Source organism: Erythrolamprus reginae, chromosome 5 (assembly GCF_031021105.1).
Source record: "Erythrolamprus reginae isolate rEryReg1 chromosome 5, rEryReg1.hap1, whole genome shotgun sequence".
Taxonomy (NCBI): domain Eukaryota; kingdom Metazoa; phylum Chordata; class Lepidosauria; order Squamata; family Dipsadidae; genus Erythrolamprus; species Erythrolamprus reginae.
In genome coordinates this window covers 114,840,282-114,865,882 of record NC_091954.1, presented here as the reverse complement: position 1 = coordinate 114,865,882, position 25,601 = coordinate 114,840,282, and the positions used below count along the sequence as shown (strand labels likewise).

General features: G+C 46.3%; 1 protein-coding gene across 2 annotated transcripts in view; it reads right to left on the bottom strand.

Annotated features, from left to right (window-relative positions):
* ECEL1 (endothelin converting enzyme like 1) overlaps positions 1-25,601 on the bottom strand; it is a 107,151-nt gene that overhangs the window by 38,550 nt on the left and 43,000 nt on the right. Inside the window, exons 1-2 of one of the 2 annotated variants that reach the window (XM_070754170.1) lie at positions 20,502-20,565; positions 17,319-18,335 (exon numbers count right to left, since the gene is read on the bottom strand). In XM_070754170.1, the coding sequence (XP_070610271.1) occupies positions 17,319-18,083 (765 nt within the window). In that variant the 5' untranslated portion in view covers positions 18,084-18,335; positions 20,502-20,565. Of the gene's footprint in view, positions 1-17,318; positions 18,336-20,501; positions 20,566-25,601 lie in introns of those variants that run through there. The other variant, XM_070754168.1, reaches the window with a different exon arrangement.

Below are 25,601 nucleotides of genomic sequence, written 5' to 3'. Positions count from 1 at the left end.
GGTCGTGTTTCAAACAGGAGTAGCTACTCTTCTGCTGCAATCTTCACCAAGCGGCACGGAGGCAAAACCAGGAGGTTCACGTCGGTAGTGGGTTTTAAAACCCGTGCGTGCATTCTTGTGTGCGCGCGCAACTCTTTTGCGCATGTGCAGAAAAGGTCTGCGTGGGTAGGTGGAGCATTCCAGCAGGATGGGTTGAGCCTCCCACGGGCGGTGCTACCGGTTCTAAGAACTGGGCTGAACTGGGGGAAACCCACCGTTGGTTCACGTGACATCCTAAGCAGGAGCTGTTGTGAGTGCGAGAGCGAGGGAGAAAGTGACCTGAGTGAGCCTGAGGAACCACTAGAGGGGGTTGATGTGACAATGGTGGAGTGGTCCCAGTCAGAAGATGAAGAAGACATGAAAGTGGAAAATCAGTGGATAGACTCTTGCTATAGAAGATTACTTCGAAGGAGAGAGGAGTTACAGAGTAAAATGTATTAGCTTACAGCCTCAGCCTCTTTGAGGTGTGATGTATGTTATATCCAGGCAGTATAAAGGCAAAGGATTGTGGGAAATGGGGTGTGGAGATTCAACGTCGTTCAATGGAAGAGATGTGAAACTGGGTGTGTGCTTGAACGAAGCTTTAAAACCATGATTTCTGCCTCAATAACACTCATTCTCATCTGGATGCTGGTTGCCAGGAATCGAGTGAGCAAAATTCATATGCTTAAATGATGAATGGACCGGGAGTCACTGCTCACAGTCACTCATGCCCTCATCACCTCGAGGCTCGACTACTGCAATGCTCTCTACATGGGGCTACCTTTGAAAAGTGTTCGGAAACTTCAGATCGTGCAGAATGCAGCTGCGAGGGCAATCATGGGCTTTCCCAAATATGCCCATGTCACACCAACACTCCGCAGTCTGCACTGGTTGCCGATCAGTTTCCGGTCACAATTCAAAGTGTTGGTCATCACCTATAAAGCCCTTCATGGCACCCGACCAGGGTATGCACGAGACCGCCTCCTGCCACACGAATCCCAGCGACCGGTTAGGTCCCACAGAGTGGGCCTTCTCCGGGTCCTGTCAACAAAACAATGTTGTTTGGCGGGGCCCAGGGGAAGAGCCTTCTCTGTGGCGGCCCCGGCCCTCTGGAACCAGCTCCCCCCTGAGATTAGAATTGCCCCCACCCTCCTTGCCTTTCGTAAGCTCCTTAAAACCCACCTCTGCCGTCAGGCATGGGGGAACTGAGATATTCTTTCCCCCTGGGCCTTTACAATTTATGCATGGTATGTTTGTTTGTATGGATGTTTAGTTTTATAATAAGGGTTTTTTAGTTGTTTTTAGTATTGGATTTATATGATGTTTTTTATTACTGTTGTTAGCCGCCCCAAGTCTACGGAGAGGTGCGGCATACGAATCCAATAAATGAATGAATGAATGAATGAATGAATGAATGAATGAATGGACTTTGTTATCTATTGGAATGCTGATTACGCCGAGTTTGGCATTTTTCCCAACCCTTGTTGACATTTAGCTCCCCAAAAGAAAATCCTCCCTTCTCCGAGTCTTTTAAAACCTGCTTTTCATTATGTGTGCTTTATATCAATAAAGAGTTTGATTTATTCATAAAATAAAGGATTTTTGAGTTGGGGTTTTCGCTCCGAGGGCTGTGCACAGAACAGGAGTGGATTGCTATTACCACTGTTACTGGTGTGGTTAGCTCTGGCCCAGTTCCTGCCCCAAGGACTGAGGAGGTGGGTGCGGGGGAAATATCAACATGTCATAGGCCTGTTTTGCTGCCGACAGAGTCAGACGGTGAATTGTCCTCTGCAGAAGGAAGTGGCGGTGAGATGGAGGGGGGGGGGGGGGCTTGGAGGACAGCCCAGGAAGAAGTCAATCATCCTTATCTTCCTTAGATTCGGATGAGGAAATAATGATAGACCCACGCATGCGTTGAGCTATGCTTAGGAGAGAACAGCTTCAAAAGTATTATAGGAGATAATTGAGTCCATCTGTGGTTGGGTGGGGTTCAAGTAATTAGGGTTGCTGTTAAATTGGCAGCATGCTGGCCTCGCAGTGTGGAGATTATCTGATCATACTGGTTTGGACCGTGAGTTGCTGTTTCAGGATTGTGCTCAAGACTCTGTTTGTTAATTTTTTCAAGACTTTGAAACCAAGGCAGAGCAAAGCATGCGTGTTTCAACTCATGGAAGAAGGAGGGCTGTGACGTTTCTTCACAGCTGCTAGCTAAGTACAGTGGTACCTCGTGATACGAACCCCTCGGGATACGAACATTTCGAGATACGGGGTTCAGAAATTTTTTGCCTCTTCTTACGAACTTTTTTCGCCTTACGAACCCACCGCAGATCGCAAAATGGCGCTTTGCTGGGCGCCGCCGCCTGGCTGTCACCTTTTGAAACAGCCGGGGGGCTTCTCGGCGTTCTCCCAAACGCCGAACCCGGAAGTTCGGCAAACGTGCGGGTTCGGGTTCCAGAAGTTCGGCAAACGTTCGGGTTCGGCCACAGAAACTTTAGGCCCAGTTGTGATCATAAAGTCTTCTTGTACAGGAGCGGTTCTCAACCTTTCTAATGCCGTGGCCCCTTCATACAGTCCCTCGTGTTGTGGTGACCCCCAACCATAAGTCTAGCGCCAACAGAGCTTGAAGCTGATTGGTCAGGTTTATTTATTTATTTATTTATTCATTCATTCATTCATTCATTCATTCATTCATTTGTCCAATACACAAATACATAGAAAGAAAAATAGACATGTGATCATATAAATGAGGGTGAAAGTGAACTTAGAGGAGAGGATATATGAAAGGAAGAGAATATATAAGACTATATAAGATAGGAGAATATATAAGATAGGTGGAAGAAAGGAAAGACAGGTTGTAAAAATATGTTCCAAAGCGCAAGAATAGAAGCTTTAGTTTGTCTTTTGTCTTTTTTCCATGGTCTTAGGCGACCCCTGTGAAATGGCCGTTCGACCCCCAAAGGGTTCCAGCCCCCAAGTTGAGAATTACTACTGTACAGGCAGTGGTGTGTTAAATAACCTAGGGTCTCCAAGAGCTTCTGATGAACAGCCTCTCACATCTTTCAAACCTACACAAACATAAGCATTAATTAAACACTTATTCCAAGTTGTAAACACACACTCGCAGAAGCAAGCACGCCAAACTTAATTAGCACAACGTGAACATAATTATAACGCTCACAGATCAAAGGGAGAGTCCCAGTTCACATCACCCGATTTAATCAACGCTTTCTCTGGGATGCACACTTCCACACGCCCACAACCTTCAAGGGGTCACCCTAAAATCAGCACGTACACACTTCCACACCCAGGCTGTACCCCACTTCTCCCCATAGGCAAATCCAGGGGTAAAATCCAGCTGGTTCTGACCGGTTCTGGAGAACCCATAGCGGAAATTTTGAGGAGTTTGGAGAACCAGTAAATAGCAAATATAGTGGTAACTCTACTTAAGAACTTAAGTATTTATTTATTTATTTATTTATTTATTTATTCATTCATTCATTCATTCATTCATTCATTCATTCATTCATTTACAGTGGTACTTCTACTTAAGAACTTAATTCGTTCCGTGACCAGGTTCTTAAGTAGAAAAGTTTGTAAGTAGAAGCAATTTTTCCCATAGGAATCAATGTAAAAGCAAATAATGCATGCAAACCCATTAGGGAAGAAATAAAAGCTCAGAATTTGGATGGGGGGAGGAGGAGGAAGAAGAGGAGGAGGACCGTCGCTGCTGAAGGAATAAGTTGAGGTGAGGGGAATCAAAAAAATCCAAAACTTTAAGGCTTAAAAAAAAAAAGAGGGACTTTGAGGCAGTGCCCAGAGAAAAGAAAACACTACATTCGCTCTGGGCTGCCCAGAGTGAAGGAAGTGTTTCTTTTCTCTGGGTGCTGGCAGAGGTTTATTCCCTCTCCAAGTGCCCAAAGAAAGGAAAATGCTTCGTTCGCTCTGGACTGCCAAAGCCTCTTTAATTGCCACTGAAACGCTCCTCTGGCAGCCCAGAAAAGCCCAGGATGGCCGGGATTAAAGGGGGAATGGCAGGAAACTGGCCGGGCCTTCGTGCCGCTCTCAAATTTCCTGGGAAATTTCCTGGGTTCTTAAGTAGAAGATGGTTATTAAATACAGGCAAAAAAGTCTTGAACATCCGGTTCTTATCTAGAAAAGTTCTTAAGTAGAGGCGTTCTTAAGTAGAGGTACCACTGTACCTCCGGCCGGCCCCAGAGTGGGGAGGGAATGGGGATTTTGCAGTATTCTTCCCCCAGGAGTGGGGGAATTCTGGCCATTGAAGTCCACACATTTCAAATTTGCCAAGTGCTTGAGAAACACTGGTGCAGCATAACGACATAGCTCGCATGTTGTCAAAGCACCTCCGAAGTGTCAATATTTAGTGTCAATCCCCCAGATGCAATGACTCCAAATCCCATCATCCCCAACCCTTCGTCAGGCTTGCAAGGAATTACATGCCCGGGTGAAAATAAACATGTCAAATCTGAAGTTTCAACACTAAAATGGTTCTGCAACCCAACAAGACTGACACAGACTTCAGAGAGAACCAGAACTGCAGAAAAAACAGTGGGTGCCCACCTGCCCATCCATTGAGGATCTGTAGACTGCAAAAGTCAAAAAGAGGGCGGGGAAAATATTGACTGACCCCTCACATCCTGGACATAAATTGTTTCAACTCCTACCCTCAAAACGTCGCTACAGAGCACTGCACACCAAGACAACTAGACACAAGGACAGTTTTTCCCCAAATGCCATCACTCTGCTAAAGAAATAATTCCTTCAACATTGTCAAACTATTTACTAAGTCTGCACTTCTATTTCTACTAGTTTTTCTCATTATTCCTATCACCCATTTCCTCCCACTTATGACTGTATGACAGTGACTTGTTGCTTGTATCCTTAAGATTTATATTAATATTGATTGTTTCCTGATTGCTTATGCAACCATTAAATGTTGTACCTCATGATTCTTGACAAATGTATCTTTTTTTCTTTTATGTACACTGAGAGCATCTGCACCAAAGACAAATTCCTTCTGTATCCAATCACACTTGGCCAATAAAGAATTCTATCCTATCCTATCCTATCCTATCCTATCCTATCCTATTCTATTCTAGGCAAATGTATATTTTCTTTTATGTACACTGAGAGCATCTGTACCAAAGACAAATACCTTGTGTGTTCAATCATAGAAACATAGAAACATAGAAGATTGACGACAGAAAAAGACCTCATGGTCCATCTAATATGCCCTTATACTATTTCCTGTAGTTTATCTTAGGATGGATCTGTGTTTATCCCAGGCATGTTTAAATTCAGTTCCTGTGCATTTACCAACCATGTCTGCTGGAAGTTTGTTCCAAGCATCTACTACTCTTTCAGTAAAATAATATTTTCTCACATTACTTCTAATCTTTCCCCCTACTGACTTCAGATCGTGCCCCCTTGTTCTTGTGTTCACTTTCCTATTGAACCTTATTTAACCCTTTAACATATTTAAATGTTTCGATCCTGCCCCCCCCCTTTCCCTTCTGTCCTCCAGACTATACAGATTGAGTTCATTAAGTCTAAATCACACTTGGCCAATAAAGTATTCTATTCTATTCTATTCCATTCCATTCCACTCCTATTCCACTCCTATTCCTATTCCTATTCCTATTCCTATTCTATGCTATGCTATACTATGCTATGCTACTCTGAAACGGTGCATTGCGAAACCAGGATTCTGTATTTTTAAACCTTGTTACTCTGAAATCAAGGCACAATTGTGCTCATAATTGCCGCTCCGATACAGGAGACACCCCCCCCCCTCCGGCTGGTTTCTTAGCTTTTGTATATTTTACGCTATTGTCAACCCACCGAGACCTTGCCTGAGCTGCAGGGATTTCTAAATTGTTCTCAAATAATAATAATTTCTTTTAAAAAAAAACCCAACCACACAGATAAATTTGCAGCTGTCTATTCCGGCAGCTGTATTTTTTGCATTCCCATAATCAGAGCAACACGACAGCTCCACTCCTGCGCTAAAGAGAAAAATAAATGACATCGCGTCATTTAAAAAGAAAAAAATATATATATTCAGGTTCCCAGGCACCGAAAGCGCTGCCTGTATGCGCTTTCTTTTAAAAATATTCCTGCCGCCATCTTGACTTTTTTGACCCTCCCTGCCCACCTGAAGACTCACCTTCTAGCGAGGACAGGGCATCTGTCATCCCCAAATATCCGTTAAATTGCAAATTACATCATGCGCGGCTCCGTCGTCGGGTAAGGCTGTCATTAAGCCACAACGGATGTCGAAGGAGGCTGCAAATGTGTAATTTGCATCGTTTATGTAATTGAGTTATTATGCACGGGATGTAAATCAATGTGAGGAATGTAAAATTAATATAATTTTTACTGTCTGGAGTACAAGAGGCACCCACGAACGACGGGGAAATTTGGCCGGCTGCATTCGAAGTCCAGTTAAATGGAAGTTGGTGTGTTTGTGCAGTTTGTCCGTCTGTAAAATCAAAGTCTCCCTAAAAAGGTTTTGTGTTATCTTTTTTTTGCTTCATAAAAGTTTTTTTAATTTTCATTGCCACATAGACATTTTCTCATATTCATCATCTCATTTCTCATTTCGTTCCTTTAAAAGCTCTTTACAAATATGATGCAACAACATTGCCAAAAAAGCTTCAAAAGTTGTTACCCTAATCCTACGTAGTTTCTGCTCTGGTCATCTCACACTACTAACCAGAGCATACAAAACTTTTGCCAGACCAATCCTTGAATACAGCTCATCTGTCTGGAACCCACACTGCATTTCGGATATAAATACATTAGAAAGTTACTTTACAAGAAGAGCCCTCCACTCCTTTACTCACAACAGAATACCCTACGCAACTAGACTTACAATCCCAGGTTTAGAAAGCTTAGAACTACGTCACCTTAAATATGACCTAAGCATAGCCCATGAAATCATCTGCTACAACGTCCTTCCTGTCAACGGCTACTTCAGCTTCAACCACAACAACACAGGAGCACACAACAGATACAAACTTAGAGTAAACCGCTCCAAACTCGACTGTAGGAAAGACGACTTTAGTAACTGAGTAGTTGATGCATGAAACTCACTATCCAACTCTGTAGTATCATCATCTAACCCCAAAAACTTCACCCTTACACTATCCACTGTTGATCTCTCCAGATTCCTAAGAGGTAGTGAGAGGCGTGCATGAGTGCACCAGCCTGCCTCCCATCCCCTGTCCTAATGTTTCTTTCTTGCTAGTAGAGTGGTCCCTCTACTTATGAACTTAATTTGTTCCGTGGCCATGTTCTTAGGTAGAAAAGTTTGTAAGAAGAAGCAATTTTTCCCATAGGAATCAATGTAAAAGCAAATAATGCGTGCGATTGGGGAAACCACAGGGAGGGTGGAGGCCCTGTTTCCTCCCAGGAGATTCCTAGAGAGGCCCCACAGAGACTTCTCCCCGCCTTTTCTGGCCTTGTTTCCTCCCAGGATATTCCTAGAGGCTCCATGGAGGCTTCTCTCTGCCTTTTCTGGCCTGGTATCCTCCCAGGAGATTCCTAGAGAGGCCCCACAGAGGCTTCTCCCTGCCTTTTCCAGCCTTGTTTTCTGCCAAGAGATTCCTAGACGCTCCATGGAGGCTTCTCCCTGCCTTTTACGGCCTTGTTTCCTCCCAGGAGATTCCTAGAGAGGCCCCACAGATGCTTCTCCCCGCCTTTTCTGGCCTTGTTTCCTCCCAGGAGATTCCTAGAGGCTCCATGGAGGCTTCTCCCTGCCTTTTCGCGTGGCATGGGAGGGAGCGAATCAGCAGCGAGGTACGTTGGAACCTGTCCCTGGGTCAGATGTCCCCGTTTTCATTGTTGTTGTAACTTTGGCCACTGAACGAGCGGTTGTTAAGCCTGTACTTCGGACTGCAAAGCCCAGCATTCCCTCTCAAGCAGAAGAGCTCATGCTAAAACAGCCATGGGGACTTTAGAAATATGGAGGGGAGGATATAGGAGGCACCTGAGGACAACCACACGTCAACGTTGCGACTGTCACCAATGAATCAAGCGTCTCCATCCTCCGCTCGTTCTTTTTTTAATATCATCTTTTATTGAACCTTATAAAGACATTATGGCTGATAACACGCAATAAGCCGCCTGCAAATAAACTCCGACAGTGTTTTAGAAAAAAAGATGAGAGGCTTAAAAGAAGGAACGTAAAAGGCGAAGCTGGATTCGCACAGGGGGCAACGCCGGCAATCCTATTTTCCTGCCTGCTCTCTTCATGGCCTTAATAATCCGTGACTTACGACCGTCGCCAGTTACAGTCGTGAGAGTCCCAAAGTGGAGCCATCAGGGGGCTGGGCCTGTCTTTACAACCTCTTTTGCAGCAGTCGTTAAGTGAAGCCACGGTTTGTTACGGGTTGCTCTTTTCGGGGGAAGGGGATGCAAATGTCCGTTTATAAAAATAGCCACCCTAAGGCCCAGTGCGGTGTCTGTGGGACACAGCAGTCAGCCATAAATATTTTTTTTTAAAAAATTAAATGTTATTAATTGTTAATAACAAATCTAAATAATAAATAATAAATAAATAAATAATAATAACAGATACACACTACATAAAACACAGTGCAAAGTGTTGCGTGCTCCCACCACCCGGCATCATTCATTGAGACCCCCTCCACCTAAATGAGGGTGTACTTTTTAAATATCATTTTAATAATTTAATAATAATATTTGTTCTGTCGAGCTCTCTGGTAGACTCCTCCCAAAAATGCACAGATACAATTTCAGACGCACACACGTTTGAAAATTCAAAACAATGTTCTTTAGAATGAAACTTCACTTAAACCAAGCCCTCTTTTGGTATAGCAAAGAGCATTGGTCTCCAACCAAACTGGTAATTTGTACAAGTCCCTTATCAGTTCTGTGATACTTAGCTTGCAGTGTGAGGCAATTCACAGTCCTTCTTCTTCCACAAAGTGAAACACACTTTGCCCTGGTTTAGTTTCAAAGCGGGGGGAAATCAGCACACAAAAGGTCCAAGTCAGTAAAGCAGTAACGAAACACAACGATCAGATAATCCTCCACAATGGCCAAACCCACAGGCTGCTCTTTATAGCAGCCTCACTAATGACCACAGCCCCACCCAACCACAGGTGGCTCATTTTCTTTGATAATAATCTCTCAGTTGTTGTTGCCTATACATCACTCTCCTCACGCGTGGCTGTATCATTAACTCTTGTTCTGAATCCAAGGAGGAGCTAGATGATTGATCTCCTTCTGAGCTGTCTGCCACACTCTCCTCCTCCCTGTCACTTATGTCTTCTTGGTCAGAGGAGCCTTCATCAGCAGATTCCACCGGGGGCAAAACAGGCCTGCAGCATGTGGATGTCTCCCCCACATCCACAGTCCTTGGGGCAGGAACTGGGCCAGAGCTAACCACAACAAATAATAATAATTTATTGGATTTGTATGCCGCTCCTCTCTGTAGACTCGGGGCGGCTGGATAAACCAAGAACATTGCAGTATTTACAAATTATAGAGTGATTCCAGTTTATTCTTTATATGTTGGTCTCGAATTCTACTAACCCTATAACCTCTAACCCTGTCCCATTGTCCCATCAGTTCTTTCACTTTATTTTCATTAATCATTGTTGTGGTTGGCTCTGGCCCAGCTCCTGCCCCAAGGAATGCGCAGGCCTGATAGAATCTGCTGATGAAGTCTCCTCTGACCAAGGAAGTGTGAGTGACAGGGAAGGGGGGAGTTTGGCAGACAGCCCAGGAGGAGATCAATCTTCCTTATCATCCCTGGATTCTGAACAAGAACGTATGACAGACCCACGCATGCGGAGAATGATGCATAGGAGAGAACAACTGAAGGATTATTACAGGAGATACGTGAGGCCACTGTTGGTTGGGTGGGGCTGCTGTAATTAGTGCTACAGATAAAAAGAGCAGCGTGCTGGTTTAGCCTCGTGGAAGTTTATCTGATTCATAGTTTCATCAAGATCGTGGTTTTGCTGTTTCCCTGTTCAAGATTGTGTGTGGACTTTCTGGATTTTGGAATTTGGATTCAATTTCCCAGTTACTGGGTGAGCAATTGGATTGCATTTAACCTGTGCCTTGTGTGTACCAGAAAATCCCTTTGACATTTAAAAAGGGAGTTTTTTTTCTGCTTTTCTGTTGATAAAGACTTTTGGTTTTCCTTCTATTGTGTGGTGTGTGTCTTTCTGGACTAATTACCCTGTAATTACAGGCGGTTGAGACACGCTTGCAGAACTATCATATTCATCTTTATATCCATAATTTCAAATTGAATGTGTTCCACCGTGTACCGGTACCAATTTTAGGATGAATATATGTTTATCCCAACCTTGTTTACATTCAGTTACTGTGGATTTACCAACCACGTCTGCTGGAAATTTGTTTCAAGCATCTACTACTCTTTCAGTCAAATAATATTTTCTCACGTTGCTTCTGATCTTTCCCCCAACTAACCTCAGATTGTGCCCCCTTGTTCTTGTGTTCATTTTCCTATTAAAAACACTTCCCTCCCGAACCTTATTCAACCCTTGAACATATTTAAATATTTCAATCATGTCCCCCCTTTCCCTTCTGTCCTCCAGACTATACCTTAGATTGGCGGGAGTTTTTCCCCAACTTTGGCAGCTTTAAGACGCATGGACTTCAACTCCCAGAATTCCCCCATGGTCAACTGAGGGATTCTGGGAATTGAAGTCCAGGCATCTTAAAGCAGCCAAGAAGTGTAGACCTCTTGAGCCCAGGCTGAGAAACACTGGCTCAGATATTGTAGCTATAAGGAAGAGGGGAATCACAATTCTGACATGCTAAACTGCACTGCAAACATCTGGAATTTATTTTCCTGTAGCGGGGGAAAAAATCCCCCGGGACTACTGCAAAAAAAGGTGATGATAGATCTGTAGAGGGGAAAAAAGGAACAAGATTTGCCAGCTTTTGAGGTTTACTGTAATACAATCGCTCGATCGGCTGTCATTCGACAAACGTTTGGTTGAATTCAGCACTTAACGTTTGAATGGTAGTGATTTTGATATACGGCTCCCAAACTGAACATTTGTTATGGAGGAATGTCGTGAATTTACGGAATAATTCCATATCTCTTCGCTCGGTTCCTTTCTTCTAGCTTTTGAAATTCAATTCAATTTAATGTTGTGTTTCCCCGTTCTTTTCTTTCCCTGTTCTTTCCTTGTCTCTGTTTATATGTCTCCTTTTATGCCCATAATGTTTCCTAGAATATGGGTTCATATACGTTTGTTATTACCAACAATAATGTCTTTATAACTATATACAAATCTAATTTAGGATGGCAAAACTCCATCCAAATGGCAGAGAACCAACCCCTGTACATTCAAGTACAGGCTTGAAAGACTTTTTTTTTCCAGATCTGAAACTGAAAAGCATCTCAGACTTAGATTGTACAAAACAATCTTCAAGAGGAAAAAATAAAATAAAATAAAAGTTCTGTTTGCCAAGAAGCTTGGAACTGCTTCTAATGCTTTTCAGTTCTCTGCAAAATTTAGCATTATGAGTTGGTAACAGATAGAAACATAGAAGATTGACGGCAGAAAAAGACCTCATGGTCTATCTGGTCTGCCCTTATACTATTTCCTTTATTTTATCTTAGGATGGATCTATGTTTATCCCAGGCATCTTTAAATTCAGTTACTGTGGATTTATCTATTATGTCTGCTGGAAGTTTGTTCCAAGGATCTACTACTCTTTCAGTAAAATAATATTTTCTCATGTTGCTTTTGATCTTTCCCCCAACTAACTTCAGATTGTGTCCCCTTGTTCTTGTGTTCACTTTCCTATTAAAAACACTTCCCTCCTGAACCTTAGTCAATCCTTGAACATCTTTAAATGTTTCGATCATGTCCCCACTTTTCCTTCTGTCCTCCAGACTATACAGATGGAGTTCATGAAGTCTTTCCTGATAAGTTTTATGCTTAAGACCTTCCACCATTTTTGTAGCCCATCTTTGGACCCGTTTAATTTTATCCATCTCTTTTTGTAGGTGAGGTCTCCAGAACTGGACACATTATTCCAAATGGGGTCTCACCGGCGCTCTATACAGTGGGATGCTTTGGAATTTTGTGTTCCTGTTGTGAGCCGCTCCGAGTCTTCGGAGAGGGGCGGCATACAAATCTAATAAATAGATAGATAGATAGATAGATAGATAGATAGATGGATGGATGGATGGATGGATGGATGGATGGATGGATGGATGGATGGATGGATAGATAGATAGATAGATAGATAGATAGACAAATAGTTAAATAAATAAATAAATAGATACTGTAGATAGATACTATAGATAGATAGATAGATAGATAAACAAATAGTTAAATAAATAAATAAATAAATAAATTTGAAAAAATAAATAAATCAACAACAGAAGGATATCATAAAGCTGATTTTTTTTTCAAAAGGCAACTGGACTTTCTTTGTTTTTTCCTTGAAGATGTTTTGCTTCTTCATCCAAGAAGCTTTCTCGGTTCTGTCTGAGTGGAAAGAATCCACTTGATTTTTGCAAAAGCCCTGATTTGGATGACCGAGAATCTCCATAGAGCTGATGTGTAGCCTTTGGGGCACATTTTGGCACCAGCATCTTGGACAGAAATGGGTGCCCTTAAATCCCAATCGGTGTAAATCTACTCCTTTACTTTTGTAGACGTTCACCACCCAACGACAAACAAGGTTGCATCCGACGTTTGCAACACGCAAAATCCCTCTTCCTCAAATTCCTTCTTACCCAAAAAAGCTCTCCCAGCTGCATTGAAAGTGCTGCGCTGCTGGTTGAGAGGAGCTAGCTAGGGAGTTGGGACTGTGTAACCTACGAGTAGAGAAGATAGCCTTTCTAAGAGGAGAAAGGCAGTGTTGGATTCGCCAACCCCTGGGATCCTAAAATTAAGCTTTCCCCATTCGCATCCTGACGTGATCTGTCACGCTACCACGCTGCGAGTGGCAGCTGGCAACATCTGGAGGATGCCATATCAGGAGACTCTGCTTAGGAACAAAGGAAGATGCGGTTATTATCGCCATCCGATGAGTCGGATGTGGGAGTTTGCACAATATTCTTGATTTTGTTTTCATTTAGGGCATTGTGTTGACGATGAAAGCCGCCGAGAGCCATTTGGGACCGAAGCGGTCCACGAGCCCGGGAAAATAAATTAATGAAACAATGCGGACGATATCGGGGATTCAAATCAATCAGGACAGAGCTGGAAGGGACCTTGGAGGTCTTCTAGTCCAGCCCCCCAGTCCAACAGGAGAACCTATACCAGTGGGAGGGCGTTTTTAGCCTCCTCCGGCTCCAGGGAAGCCTTTAGAGCAGACCTGGGCAAGGGGTGGACCGCGGACCGCATCTGGCCCGCCTGATGTCTTCACCAGCCCGCCCGCTATCTGACCGGTCCACAGAGGTCGGGGTCCACTCATGTGGCCCCATGGCAAAATTAATTGCCCACCCCTGCTCAAGTTGAAGAAGGACGGACTCCAACTCCCAGAAGGCCTCTGGGAAGCTGACCAGGCTTGGCTGAGAGACGGACACGTGTAACGGGGTGGAACATGCAGGGCTTTCTGGGAGACGTAGTTCGTCTCGGTCTGGAGCGCCATCAGGCTGCCTGGCAGGGAGGCGGCTTCAGAACTACAGCGGCAGAGGGAGGGTGAAAGCAAGCCCAGAGCAGGAAGCGTGGGCGGCGCTCAGAGTGCCGGCATCGAGTTTGCAGGCGCCCCGATGCTCTTTTCCTAACCAGGCAGGATGCACCCCTCTTTGGCTGTGGGGCTGGTCTTCAGGGGATGCTGCAGCAACGTGGTTTTCCTTGAGCTGCTGATCTCGTGAGTGTTTGTAAAGGGTGGCTGGGCTGGACCATCCTTCCTCCCGCCTTTCCCCGATGCATTGAACAGTAGCTGGAGAGGTCAGTTTGGAATGAAGTGTCTGTGACCGGCCCACAGAGGTCGGGGTCCGCTCATGCGGCCCCATGGCAAAATTAATTGCCCACCCCTGCTTTAGAGCCTGGGGAGAGTGAAACACAAGCCTACATAGCTAGAGGTATAACAAGCAGGAAGAGGGAGATTGTGATCCCCTTATATAGAGCGCTGGTGAGACCCCATTGGGAATACTGTGTTCAGTTCTGGAGACCTCACCTACAAAAAGATATTGACAAAATTGAAGGGTCCAAAGACGGGCTGCAAGGATGGTGGAAGGTCTGAAGCATAAAACGTATCAGGAAAGACTTAGTGAACTCCATCTGTATAGTCTGGAGGACAGAAGGGAAAGGGGGGACATTATCGAAACATTTAAATATGTGAAAGGGTTAAATAAGGTTCAGGAGGGAAGTGTTTTTAATAGGAAAGTGAACACAAGAACAAGGGGACACAATCTGAAGTTAGTTGGGGGAAAGATCAAAAGCAACGTGAGAAAATATTATTTCACTGAAAAAGTAGTAGATCCTTGGAACAAACTTCCAGCAGATGTGGTTGGTAAATCCACAGGAACTGAATTGAAACATGCCTGGGATAAACATATATCCATCATAAGATAAAACACAGGAAATAGTATAAGGGCAGACTAGATGGACCATGAGGTCTTTTTCTGCCGTCAGACTTCTATGTTTCTATGTTTCTACAGGGCCCAGTAGAAATTGGGAAAGAGTGGCTGTCCAGTCGCTTCTAAAAACCTCCAGTGATGGAGCAACCGCAACTTCTGGTGGCAAGCAGTTCTGCTGGTTAATCATCCTCACTGTCAGGAAGTGTCTCCTTCATTCCAGAGTGCTTCTCTGATTATTTTATTTCTGGTCCTGCCTTCTGGTGATGTAGCAGTCTTGGAGCCAAGCAAGCTTGGTTTTCGTGTCTAAGCATCACCGAGATCGAGAAAACCGAACTCCTGACACAGCAAGAAGAAGAATTTCCCCAAGAGGGTCAAGAAACAGAAGAGACTTGGTTGGGCTGACTACAAAATAGTGATTTATCAATTTTTTCCGATGGGAAGCAAGCGAGGGGTGAGTTCAGATTGCAGTAAAAAAAAAGCCAACATCAAAAGAAATGCAAAAATATGTGTAAACGCATGAGGATCTGCATTCAAGGGTGCTGCTGTGTGTTCCCAATGCACAAAGGAGTCATAAATGATAAGATTTGTCAGAGAAAAATAGGAATATCGTGCACACAAGCATCAGCAATTCATGAAACAGCCACTAGAGGTCGACCTAGCTCTCAAGAGAGCCAAATGACTAGACCAGTGTTTCTCAACCTCAGCAATTTTAAAGATGTTTGGATTTCAACTTCCAGAATTCCCTAGCCGGCTATGCTATGCCATCTGGGGAATTCTGGGAGTTGAAGTCCGTACATCTTTAAATTCAGACATACAGTGGTACCTCTACCTAAGAACGCCTCTACTTATGAACTTTTCTAGATAAGAACCTGGTGTTCAAGATTTTTTTGCCTCTTCTTAAGAACCATTTTCCACTTACAAACCCGAGCCTCTGAAACTGTAACCAGAAAAGGCGGGAAAAGCCTCTGTGGGGCCTCTTTAGGAATCTCCTGGGAGGAAACAGGGCCGGAAAAGGCGGGGAGAAGCCTCTGTGGGGCCTCTCTAGAAATCTCCTGTCAGGAAACAGGGCCGGAAAAGGTAAGGAGAAGCCTCTGTGGGGCCTCGCTAGGAGTCTCCTGGGAGGAAACAGGGCTGGAAAAAGCGGGGAGAAGCCTCTGTGGGGCCTCTCTAGGAATCTCCTGGGAGGAAACAGGGCCGGAAAAGGCAGGGAGAAGCCTCTGTGGGGCCTCTCTAGGAATCTCCTGGGAGGAAACAGGGCTGGAAAAGGCAGGGAGAAGCCTTCGTGGGGCCTCTCAAGGAATCTCCTGGGAGGAAACAGGGCCAGAAACGGCAGGGAGAAGCCTCTGTGGGGCCTCTCTAGGAATCTCCTGGGAGGAAACAGGGCCGGAAAAGGCGGGGAGAAGCCTCTGTGGGCCCTCTATAGGAATCTCCTGGGAGGAAACAGGGCCGGAAAAGATAGGTAGGTAGGTAGGTAGGTAGGTAGGTCGATCGATAGATGATAGATAGATAAATAGATAGTTGGTAGGTAGGTAGGTAGATAAGATAGATAGATAGATAGATAGATAGATAGATAGATAGATAGATAGATAGATAGATAGATAGATAGAGATGGATTGTTCCTGAAATGGGGATGGGGATCCCCAATATACCTAAGAGACTGATGGACTCACTTAATACCCAAAGTTCTGGTCCTCCCTTTTAACATTAGCAATAGGATTGAAACGGCATTATAGCACTTTTACATCCCTCTCTAAACAGTTTACAGAATCCGCCTCTTGCCCCCAACAATCTGGGTCCTTATTTCACCCAACTCAGAAAGATGGAAGGATGAGTCAATCTTGAGCCGGTGGTGAGAACTGAACTAAAGCTAGCAGTTAGCCGAAGAAGCTTGCAGTGCTGGACTCTAACCACTGCGCCACCCCAGCTCCCTTGCCCCCACCCCCATCACCTCTTTCTTCTCCTGACAATTGCTGCCAACCTGCCTTCCATTGATGACCTGTATACTGCAGGGGTCAAAAAGAGGGCTGTGAAAATATTGACTGACCCCTCACATCCTGGACACAAACTGTTTCAACTCCGACCCTCAAAACGTCGCTACAGAGCACTGCACACCAAGACAACTAGACACAAGAACAGTTTTTCCACGAACGCCATCACTCTGCTAAACAAATAATTCCCTCAACACTGTCAGACTTTTTACTAAATCTGCCCTTCTATTTCTACTAGTTTTTTCTCATCATTCCTATCACCCATTTTCTCCCACTTATTACTGTATGACTGTAACTTGTTGTTTGTATCCTTAAGATTTTTATTAATATTGATTGTTTCTTCATTGCTTATTTGTCCCCTATGACAATCATTAAGTGTTGTACTACATGATTCTTGACAAATGTATCTTTTTCTTTTATGTACTCTAAGAGCATATGCACCAAGACAAATTCCTTGTGTGTCCAATCACAGTTGGCCAATAAAGAATTCTATTCTATTCTATTCTGTTCTGTTCTGTTCTAATTCTAATTCTATTCTATTCTATTCTATTAATTCTAATTCTATTCTATTTCTATTCTATTAATTCTATTCTATTCTATTAATTCTATTCTATTCTATTCTATTCTGTTCTGTTCTGTTCTAATTCTAATCTAATCAACCTAATCCTAATCCTAATCCTAATCCTAATTCCATTCTGATCCACCCACCGTCCCAATCCATGGCCACCACTCACCCGGATGATGTAGCGGGAGGAATTCTTGCTGTCCAGGTTGACCGTCAAGGCGAAGAAGACGGTGGTGCTGTAGACCCCCTGCGTCTTGTAGAAGAGCTCGTCCAGGTCCCACCGCCCGTGCTTCCCCAGGGCCCCCATATCCCATCCTCCACAGTCCTCAATGACCTCCAGCATGGGCCAGGCCCCCAGCCGGTCAATCTCGGTCATATCCAGGCAGGAACGGAAAAACTCCTTGACTTTCCGCTCGGCCGAGGCCCGGTAAGGATGCCGGACGGGTTGGCGGAGTAGCCGTTGCAGCTTCTCCTCGTTCTGCTCACCGATGGCGGCGATGGTGCCATAGATCAGCTTGTCCTCCGGGATGGCGTGGCGGCGCAGCCACCCGCCGCAGGCGAAGGAGTAGAAGTCCTTGCAGGGGTCGATGGTGGGGTCGATGTTGGTGGCGATGAAGCGGGAGGCCTTGGTGAAGGCCCGGCGTTCCTGGCAGCCTTCCAGGCAGTAGGCCGCCTGGTCTAACGCCAGGTACTTGAGGACCAAGATGCCGCCCAAAATGGCACACAGGCCCGCCGCGAAGACCAGGCCGGAAAGCAAACAGATCTCCCGGCGGCTCCATCGTGGCAGGCCGCAGCGAGGTTTCTTGGCCCCGGTGGAGGCGCCCAGCTGCAAGTTGAAGCCGTTGGGCAAGGCCCCGCTACTGCCGTACTTGCTGACATACTTTACCTCCTGGAACTCATCGTAGTGAGCAGTCAGGGAGTAAGTCTTCTCCATGTTGGCCAAAAAGAGCTGGATTCGAATCCCGGAGTCACCGGGTATCCATTGTCCAGAAGCGTCCAGCAGGAGGCGCCCAAACACCAAAGCTTTCAGAGCTGCAGCTTCCTTCCACCACCAGGGTTTTTTTGGTGGGGGGGGGAGAGATTTTTTTGGGTAGGGGAAAAAATATTCAAGGATTTCCTCACTCTTAGAAGCCTCTTGAGATCAGCCACCCTCTTGCAAAGTCCGAGGAGGTGCGGGATCCACGTTCTGAAAAAGAAATTTATTTTTCGTGAGCTGCAAGAAGGATACAAATCTGGAGCCAACGATATGAAGTCTTGCAAAGATTTAGAAAGACATAAGCGAAAATAATTTAGTAAAGAGAGAACAAGGTTATTATCTCTCTTGTTTTTAATTTTCTTTTGTCCCGTTTCTTTCCTTTCTTTGTTCTATTTATGTATAAGTTTTCTTTTTCTTGACTGTAATATAATTTATAGTTGTAAGTCAATTTATTTTCTAATAAAAATTTATTTTTTTTAAAAAAAAAATCTGGATTAAAAAAATATATCATTGTTGTTATTGTTATTATGTCAATACAACCAGCAAACGAGATCTGGATTTTGTATTTCATCCCTAGCCGAGCGGTTCCCAAGCATTATTATTAGGACTGCATTATTATCATCATCATCATCATCATCATCATCATCATCATCATCATCATCATCATCCTAAGAGACCCACGACTAATTATCCCCACCCCGACCAAGGGGGGAAAAACGGAGTCAAGTTAACCCAGCAGGGGAATCCTTTCCATCGATCCGTTTTGGCTGGGATGGAGGTCGTAGCCCCTTCTTGCTGGGATTTTCCTCCGTCCCTCCTTTGGCTCTATTTTAAAAAGAAAAACACGGGAGAGACAAGCCACCACCTAGACCCGCAACGTTGGGCAGGCGAGACTGTAAGATTCCCGCCGTCCAAAGGATCTCTTTTGCGGGATTCGATCCGGATTCAAGCCGGATCGACCCCTGGAAGCTCGGCTCGCTCTTCTTCCTTCGGCAGGAGGGGGGGGGGACGGGTTCTCCCCATTTATGATTTCTGCAGGAATCTCTTTCCCCTCCCAAAATTTCACCCCTAAACTATCCTGAGATCTCCGAGTGGTCTCCCGTCCACTCATTAACAAAACCGGTCCTGCTTCCTTTCTAAGGCCAGATTAAAAGGGGGGGGGGAATCTTCCCTTTATTGGCAGCTGATGCTGTCTCGGAAAATAAAGGGGTTCCCCCCACCCCGCTTAAACGAGCCCGCTTCCTATAATCCGGAGTGGACTGAAAAGAGGCGCAGTGGGATCCGGAGATCGAGGGGAGACCTGGGGAATCCGCCTCGCCTTCTCGGGGATCAGTTACGAGCCGGGGAGGAGGGGAACGTGCAGATGATCTCGGGGGGACCCTCGTCCTCACCTCGGCTTCTTTCTTTCTTTCTTTCTTTCTTTCTTTCCTTCCTTCCTCTCTCTCTTTCTCTCTCTCCCTCTCTCTCGTCGTCTCCCGATGCTTTCCCCCCGAAGGGCAGACCCAGTGGCTTCCCACGCGCGGTTTACCGGCTCTCCTCTCGCTACTCCGCCCGGTCGGAGCGGTCCGAGCCTTGCCGGACAAGGGCGATCCGCCAGCGGAGTGGGGCGCAGGGAGAGCGCCCCGAAAGAAGCCAAGGGTGTCTGAGTCCAAGGGCCGGAGGAAGGAAGGGCGGGCTCGGGAACTTTTCCCGGGTCCGAAACTGGGTTGCGGACACCCACCGGGACCCTCCTCCTCCTCCTCCTCTTCTCCTAGTAACCGGCTTTTCCTCCTTTTGTAACCCGCTTTCTTCCTCTTCCTCCTTTTCCTCCTTCTCTAGTAACCCGCTTCCCACTTTCTCTTTCTACTCGTCTTCCTCTTCTTCCTTTAGTAACACGCTTTCTTCTTCCTCCTCTTCCTGTAGTAACCCGCTTTCCCCTTTCTCCTCCTCCTCCTCCTCTTCTTCCTCCTCTTCCTCTAGTAATCCGCTTTCTCCTTTCTCTTTCTCCTCCTCCTCTCCGCGCAGCCTGCAAGGAAGCGGGGCGGCTTACCTGGCCGGGGGACCCTCCGGGCAATCGGGGACCACTTGGTGGAGGGCGGGGCTCGGCCGGGATCTCCCCCTCCTCTCGCCCCCTCCCTCCCCCCTGGCCAAGGCTCCCCTTCCCCGCGGGGTAACCCACGAGAGACCCCCCTCCTCCTCGTCCTCCCCCAACCTGCTGCTTCCCCCCCCGTCCCCCAGTCCCCTGCGACCCCCGAGCCTGTTGCGCCCTCCCCCCTCCCACGCGGGAAGGGAAACGCGGGGAAAGTTGGAGAGGCGGGTGGGGACGCGCCCCTCCCCCGCGGTGCCTCCCCCCCACTCCTCCCCCCCCGAGCATCTCCCCCCCCTCCGTCTCCCCACCTTTCACTGCCCCCGCCACGGGAGGAACGGCGGGCATCGCTTCGGGCGGCGGCGGCGGACGCGAGTGGCGGCGGCGGAGGCAGCGAGAGGGATCTGCCGTGCGAGACCCCCCACCCGCCCCCTCCTCCTTCCCCGACCCGCCCACCGGGGCTGCTCCCCCGCCCCGGGTACCTGTCAGATGGTGGGGACGCCGGGATCCGAGCTGGGGGAGGGAGGGGGAGGAAGAGAAGGAGGAAGAAAGAAGAAGAAAAGGAGGAGGAAGAGTGAAAAGGGATGAAGAAAAGAGGAAAAAGGAGGAAGAAAAGATGGAGGAAGAAAAGGAGGAGAGGAAGACAAAAGGAGGAAGAAAGAGGAAGAAGAGAGGAAGATGAAAAGGAGGAGGAAAGAGAAAAGAAGGAGGAGGAAAACGGGAAGAAAGAGAAAAAAGAAGAGGAAGACGAGAAGGAGGAAGAAGGAAGAGGAGGTGGAAGAAGAAGAGGAGGGGGGAAAGGAGGAGGAGAAAGAGAAAAGGGAGGAAAAAAGTGGACGAAGAAGAAAATAAGGAGGAGGAAAATAAGGGGGAAGAAAGAGAAAGACGAGGAGGAGGAAGGAAGAAGAGGAGGAAAAAGAAGAAGAGGAGGGGGATGAAAAGGAGGAAGAAAGCGGAGGAAGAAGAAAAGGAGGAGGAGGAGGAAAATATGGAGGAAGAAAGAGAAAGACGAAGAGGAGGAAGGAAGAAGAGGAGAGGGAGGGAGGGAAGGGGCTCCTGGTGGGAATGGTCCCGAGGAAGGCTCGCTCCGAGGCGCCGGGAGGGAGGGGAAGGCGCGACCCTCTGCAGCTGGGGGAGGACCCCGAGGGGAGGGGAGGGGCAGGATCCAGGCGCTGGTGGGGAAGGGGAAGCTGCTCCCCCCCCCGTCTGGCCAAGGGCGCCGTTGCTTCCTCCCAACCACAGGTTGGAGGGCGCCAACCTGGCGGGAGTCCCGAGGCTTTGCGACCCCCAGACCGCTCCTCCTCTCCCCCTTAGCTTCATCGGAGGACCCCTGGGCCCATAAGGCTGGGGAAGCCGGGGGCGGGTTGCGTGGGTCGGCCCCTTATTTCCCGCACCGGCGCCGGGCTCTGCATTGGAAGGCCGGCTGTTTCTGCTTCCGTCTGGGTTGGTCTAAATGACCTCTCGGTGCCCGACTGATGTCCTGGCAGGATATGAATTTGGAACTAACAAGCCATGTCCCTGTAACTGTGCTGGGCCAAAAAAGATAGCTGGGGTTTGATTGATTGATTGATTGATTGATTGTTGCCTTCCTTCCTTCCTTCCTTCCTTCCTTCCTTCCTTCCTTTCTTCTTTTTCTCATTCATTTCTTCCTCTTCCTTTCTTCTCTTCATTTGCTCTTTCTTTCTTTCTTTCTTTCACTCTTTTCCCTCCCTACCATCCTCTTTCATTATTTCCTTATTCCTCTCATCTATTTCCTCCAACACTCCCCCCTTTCCCTTCTTATTTCTCTCATTCATTTCCTTCCTTCCTTCCTCCCTCCCTTCCTCTTTTCTTATTCCTCTCATCCATTTCCTCCCTCCCTCCCTCCTTTCCTTTCTTATTTCTCTCATCCATTTGCTTCCTCCCTCCCTCCCTTCTCTCGCTCTATACATTTGCCATTTTCCTTCCTTTTTCTCTCCTTCCTTTCCTTCCTTCCTTTCTTCATTTGCTCTTTCTTTCATTCTTTCCTTCCTTCCTCCCTCAATTCTCTCTCTCTCTCTTTCTTCATTTGCCCTTTCCTTCCTTCCTTCCTTCTTTTCTTCATTTGCTCTTTCTTTCTTTTTCTTTCTCTTCTTTTTCTTTCTCTCTTTTTCTTTTTTCTTTCTCTCTCTCTCTCCCTTCCTTCTTTCCTCTCATCCACCCATCCTCCCTCCCTCCCTCTCCCCCCTCCCACAAGTATCCAGGCTGAACCAACTGGGAGCCCAGTTCTGCATTGCAGAGGCTCTCCCACCATAAAGACTCCATCCACAGTGGGGGGTCGGCAACGGAGATTTATTCACCACCAATTATCAGATGGTGTCACTCTGCTCTGGGGGGATTGCAGGGCCCGGAACATGTGTATGGGGGGTGGGGAATGGGAGGGAGGGACCCCCACCCTGATGGGACTACAGGAGGCCCAGACCTCCTCCGCTGTAGTTTCAGTGGGAAGGAGCCCTTGGATGCCACCCCAAGAGAAAAATCCACCCCAAGGTTTGTTAACAGCAGCAGCTCAGAGACCTACAATCTTCTCCTTCTGCTCTTCCTCCTCCTCCTTCAAACACTGATGATGTTACCTAGTGGGGTAAAGGAAACATCTCCAAGAAAACCACCAACTCAGAGAGCATCAAGGACCTTATAGTCTGCTGCTGCTGCAGCATCCACAGAAGCAATAATACTAATACTAATACTAATACTAATACTAATAATAATAATAATACTAATAATAATAATAATAATAATAATAATAATAATAATAATAATAATAATATGCAGCAGCTGGAAATAACACCTGAAATGATTGCAAAAAGAGTGAAGAAAGTAAAGAACTGTACTAATACTAATACTAATACTAATACTAATACTAATAATAATAATAATAATAATATGCAGCAGCTGGAAATAACACCTGAAATGATTGCAAAAAGAGTGAAGAAAGTAAAGAACTGTAATAATAATAATAATAATAATAATAATAATAATAATAATAATAATAATAATAATAATAATTTATTAGATTTGTATGCCACCCCTTTCCGAAATCTCTCGTGCACGTGTCCCCTCAAGAGATTTCGCTTCTGCGCATGCACAGAAGCAAAATTTCATTCGGGGGCACGTGCCCCCAGGGGTGCAGAGCTGTGTACTGGTAGCAGCGGGAGCATCAACCCCTGCCTGCTTACGACTCTTGTAGCATCCACATAGTCACATGGCCCATGTTTGGCAACCGAGTCCGATTTATGACGGTCACAGTGTCCCTGGTGTGTGTGTGTGTGTGTGTGAGAGAGAGAGAGAGAGAGAGGCGATCCCCTTTTGCGATCTCCCGACAAGCAAAATCAGGCGGGAAACCTTATTTCCCTCACGACTGAACTGGATTCGCTTGACAATGACGGCAAGAAAGGCCACAAAAACGGGGCAAAGATCAACCTGAGTCCTTTGGGATTAGGTGGCACAGAAGCCGAATAAATAAACTTTAAGGACTCTCTCGCCTAACGACAGAAATGTGGGGGTTCCATTGCCGTCGTATGCCGAGGACTCCCCTCAGCTCCTGCACTTGTTTGCCGGGGATGATAACAATAGGAAGACATCTGCAGGCTGATTTAATCAAGTCTGCCAGGCATCACGCCGTCGAGATTTTTACCTTTCTGAATTTATCTTGACAAGCGGCTCCAAAGGTTGGATTTGATTGGCTTCGGAACCGGAGGGTTGATGGGGGGCACCGAGAGAGGAAAAAACCCCTCAGCCCCCACCCAGAACTACCCTGACCGCCAAAGCCCTTATGAGTCACTCAAGAGCTTTAATCCGGCTTCGGCAATCATTACGGTGAAACAATAAATATTTATAAATGCCTTAAAAAAAAAAAAACTCCACACGCGTGGCGATATACTCAGCCGCTGGAGAAACGTCAATAAGCAAATGACATCGTTCTGCCTGACGGATCACGTTCGAAATAAACAGATACGCGAGGATAAAAATGTACAGGGCCCTCCCGAGTTCGATTTAGCATCTCGGCAGAAATAACGGCTGGGCTGTTTAACCTGAAACCGGTCAGTCCCTCTTGGCCCCAACTTTTCCAGATAAGAACCGGGTGTTCAAGATTTTTTTGCCTCTTCCCAAGAACCATTTTCCATTTACAATCCCGAGTCTCCGAAACTGTAACTGGAAAACGCAGGGAGAGGCCTCCGTGGGGCCTTTATAGGAATCTCCTGGGAGGAAACAGGGCTGGAAAAGGCGGGGAGAAGCCTCCGTGGGGCCTCTCTAGGAATCTCCTGGGAGGAAACAAGGCCGGAAAAGGTGGGGAGAAACCTCTGTAAGGCCTCTCTAGGAATCTCCTGGGAGGAAACAGGGCCGGAAAAGTCAGGGAGAAGCCTCTGTGGGGCCTCTCTAAGAATTACCTGGGAGGAAACAGGGCCGGAAAAGATGGGGAGACGCCTCAGTGGGGCCTCTCTAGGAATCTCCTAGGAGGAAACAGGGCCTCCACCCTCCCTATGGTTTCCCCAATTGCACACATTATTTGCTTTCACATTGATTCCTATGGGAAAAATTGCTTCTTCTTACAAACTTTTCTACTTAAGAACCTGGTCACGGGATGAGTTACGTTCATAAGTAGAGGTACCACTGTATAATAATATATACAGTATAGTATATAGTAAGTATATAGTATAATATTATTATTATTTATTAATTTATTAGATTTGTATACCGCCCCTTTCCAAAGACTAGTATAAATATTATTATATCTCTGTATACCACCAATACGTACTTGTCAGAACAAATGAATAAAATAAAATAAAATAAATGGAAATGAGATTGGTGAAAAAGAACCTGTCTGGAAGCTCCGACCTCTTCCCAAATGAAGAAAAATAAGCAACTTTTTGGTGAAATTTCAATGCAGGCAGCTTAAGATTTAGATAACGCAGACTGAAGTGGGCAGGAGGCTAATGCAGAATTTGGCCGAGAGCCAGATCCTCTGGAAAACGGGTTCTCGTGAGTCAGTCGTATATCTCTTCCCAACGAGGAAGATTTGGACAGGTCTAAGGGGGAAGGGTTGAGCCTCACGGAAGACCTGAGATCTTGGTAGGCCCCAAGGAGCATCAGATCGTGGGCGAGGGGAGAACTATGGACAGCCCCAGGGTCTCCTGCGATGGCACCTCATCCAAGGCAAGAGTGGGCAGGGAAGGACATCCGAAGAAATGATAAAAAAATAGGGTTGTGTTCAAATTCTTCTCTTTCTCCTCCTGTGGCGATCGGAATTAACAGAGTTGGAAGAGACCTTTGAGGTCTTCTAGTCCAACCCCCTGCTTAGGCAGGAAGCCCTACACTACTTCAGACAAATGGTTATCCAACATCTGCTTAAAAACTTCCAGTGTTGGAGCATTCACAATTTCTGGAGGCAAGCT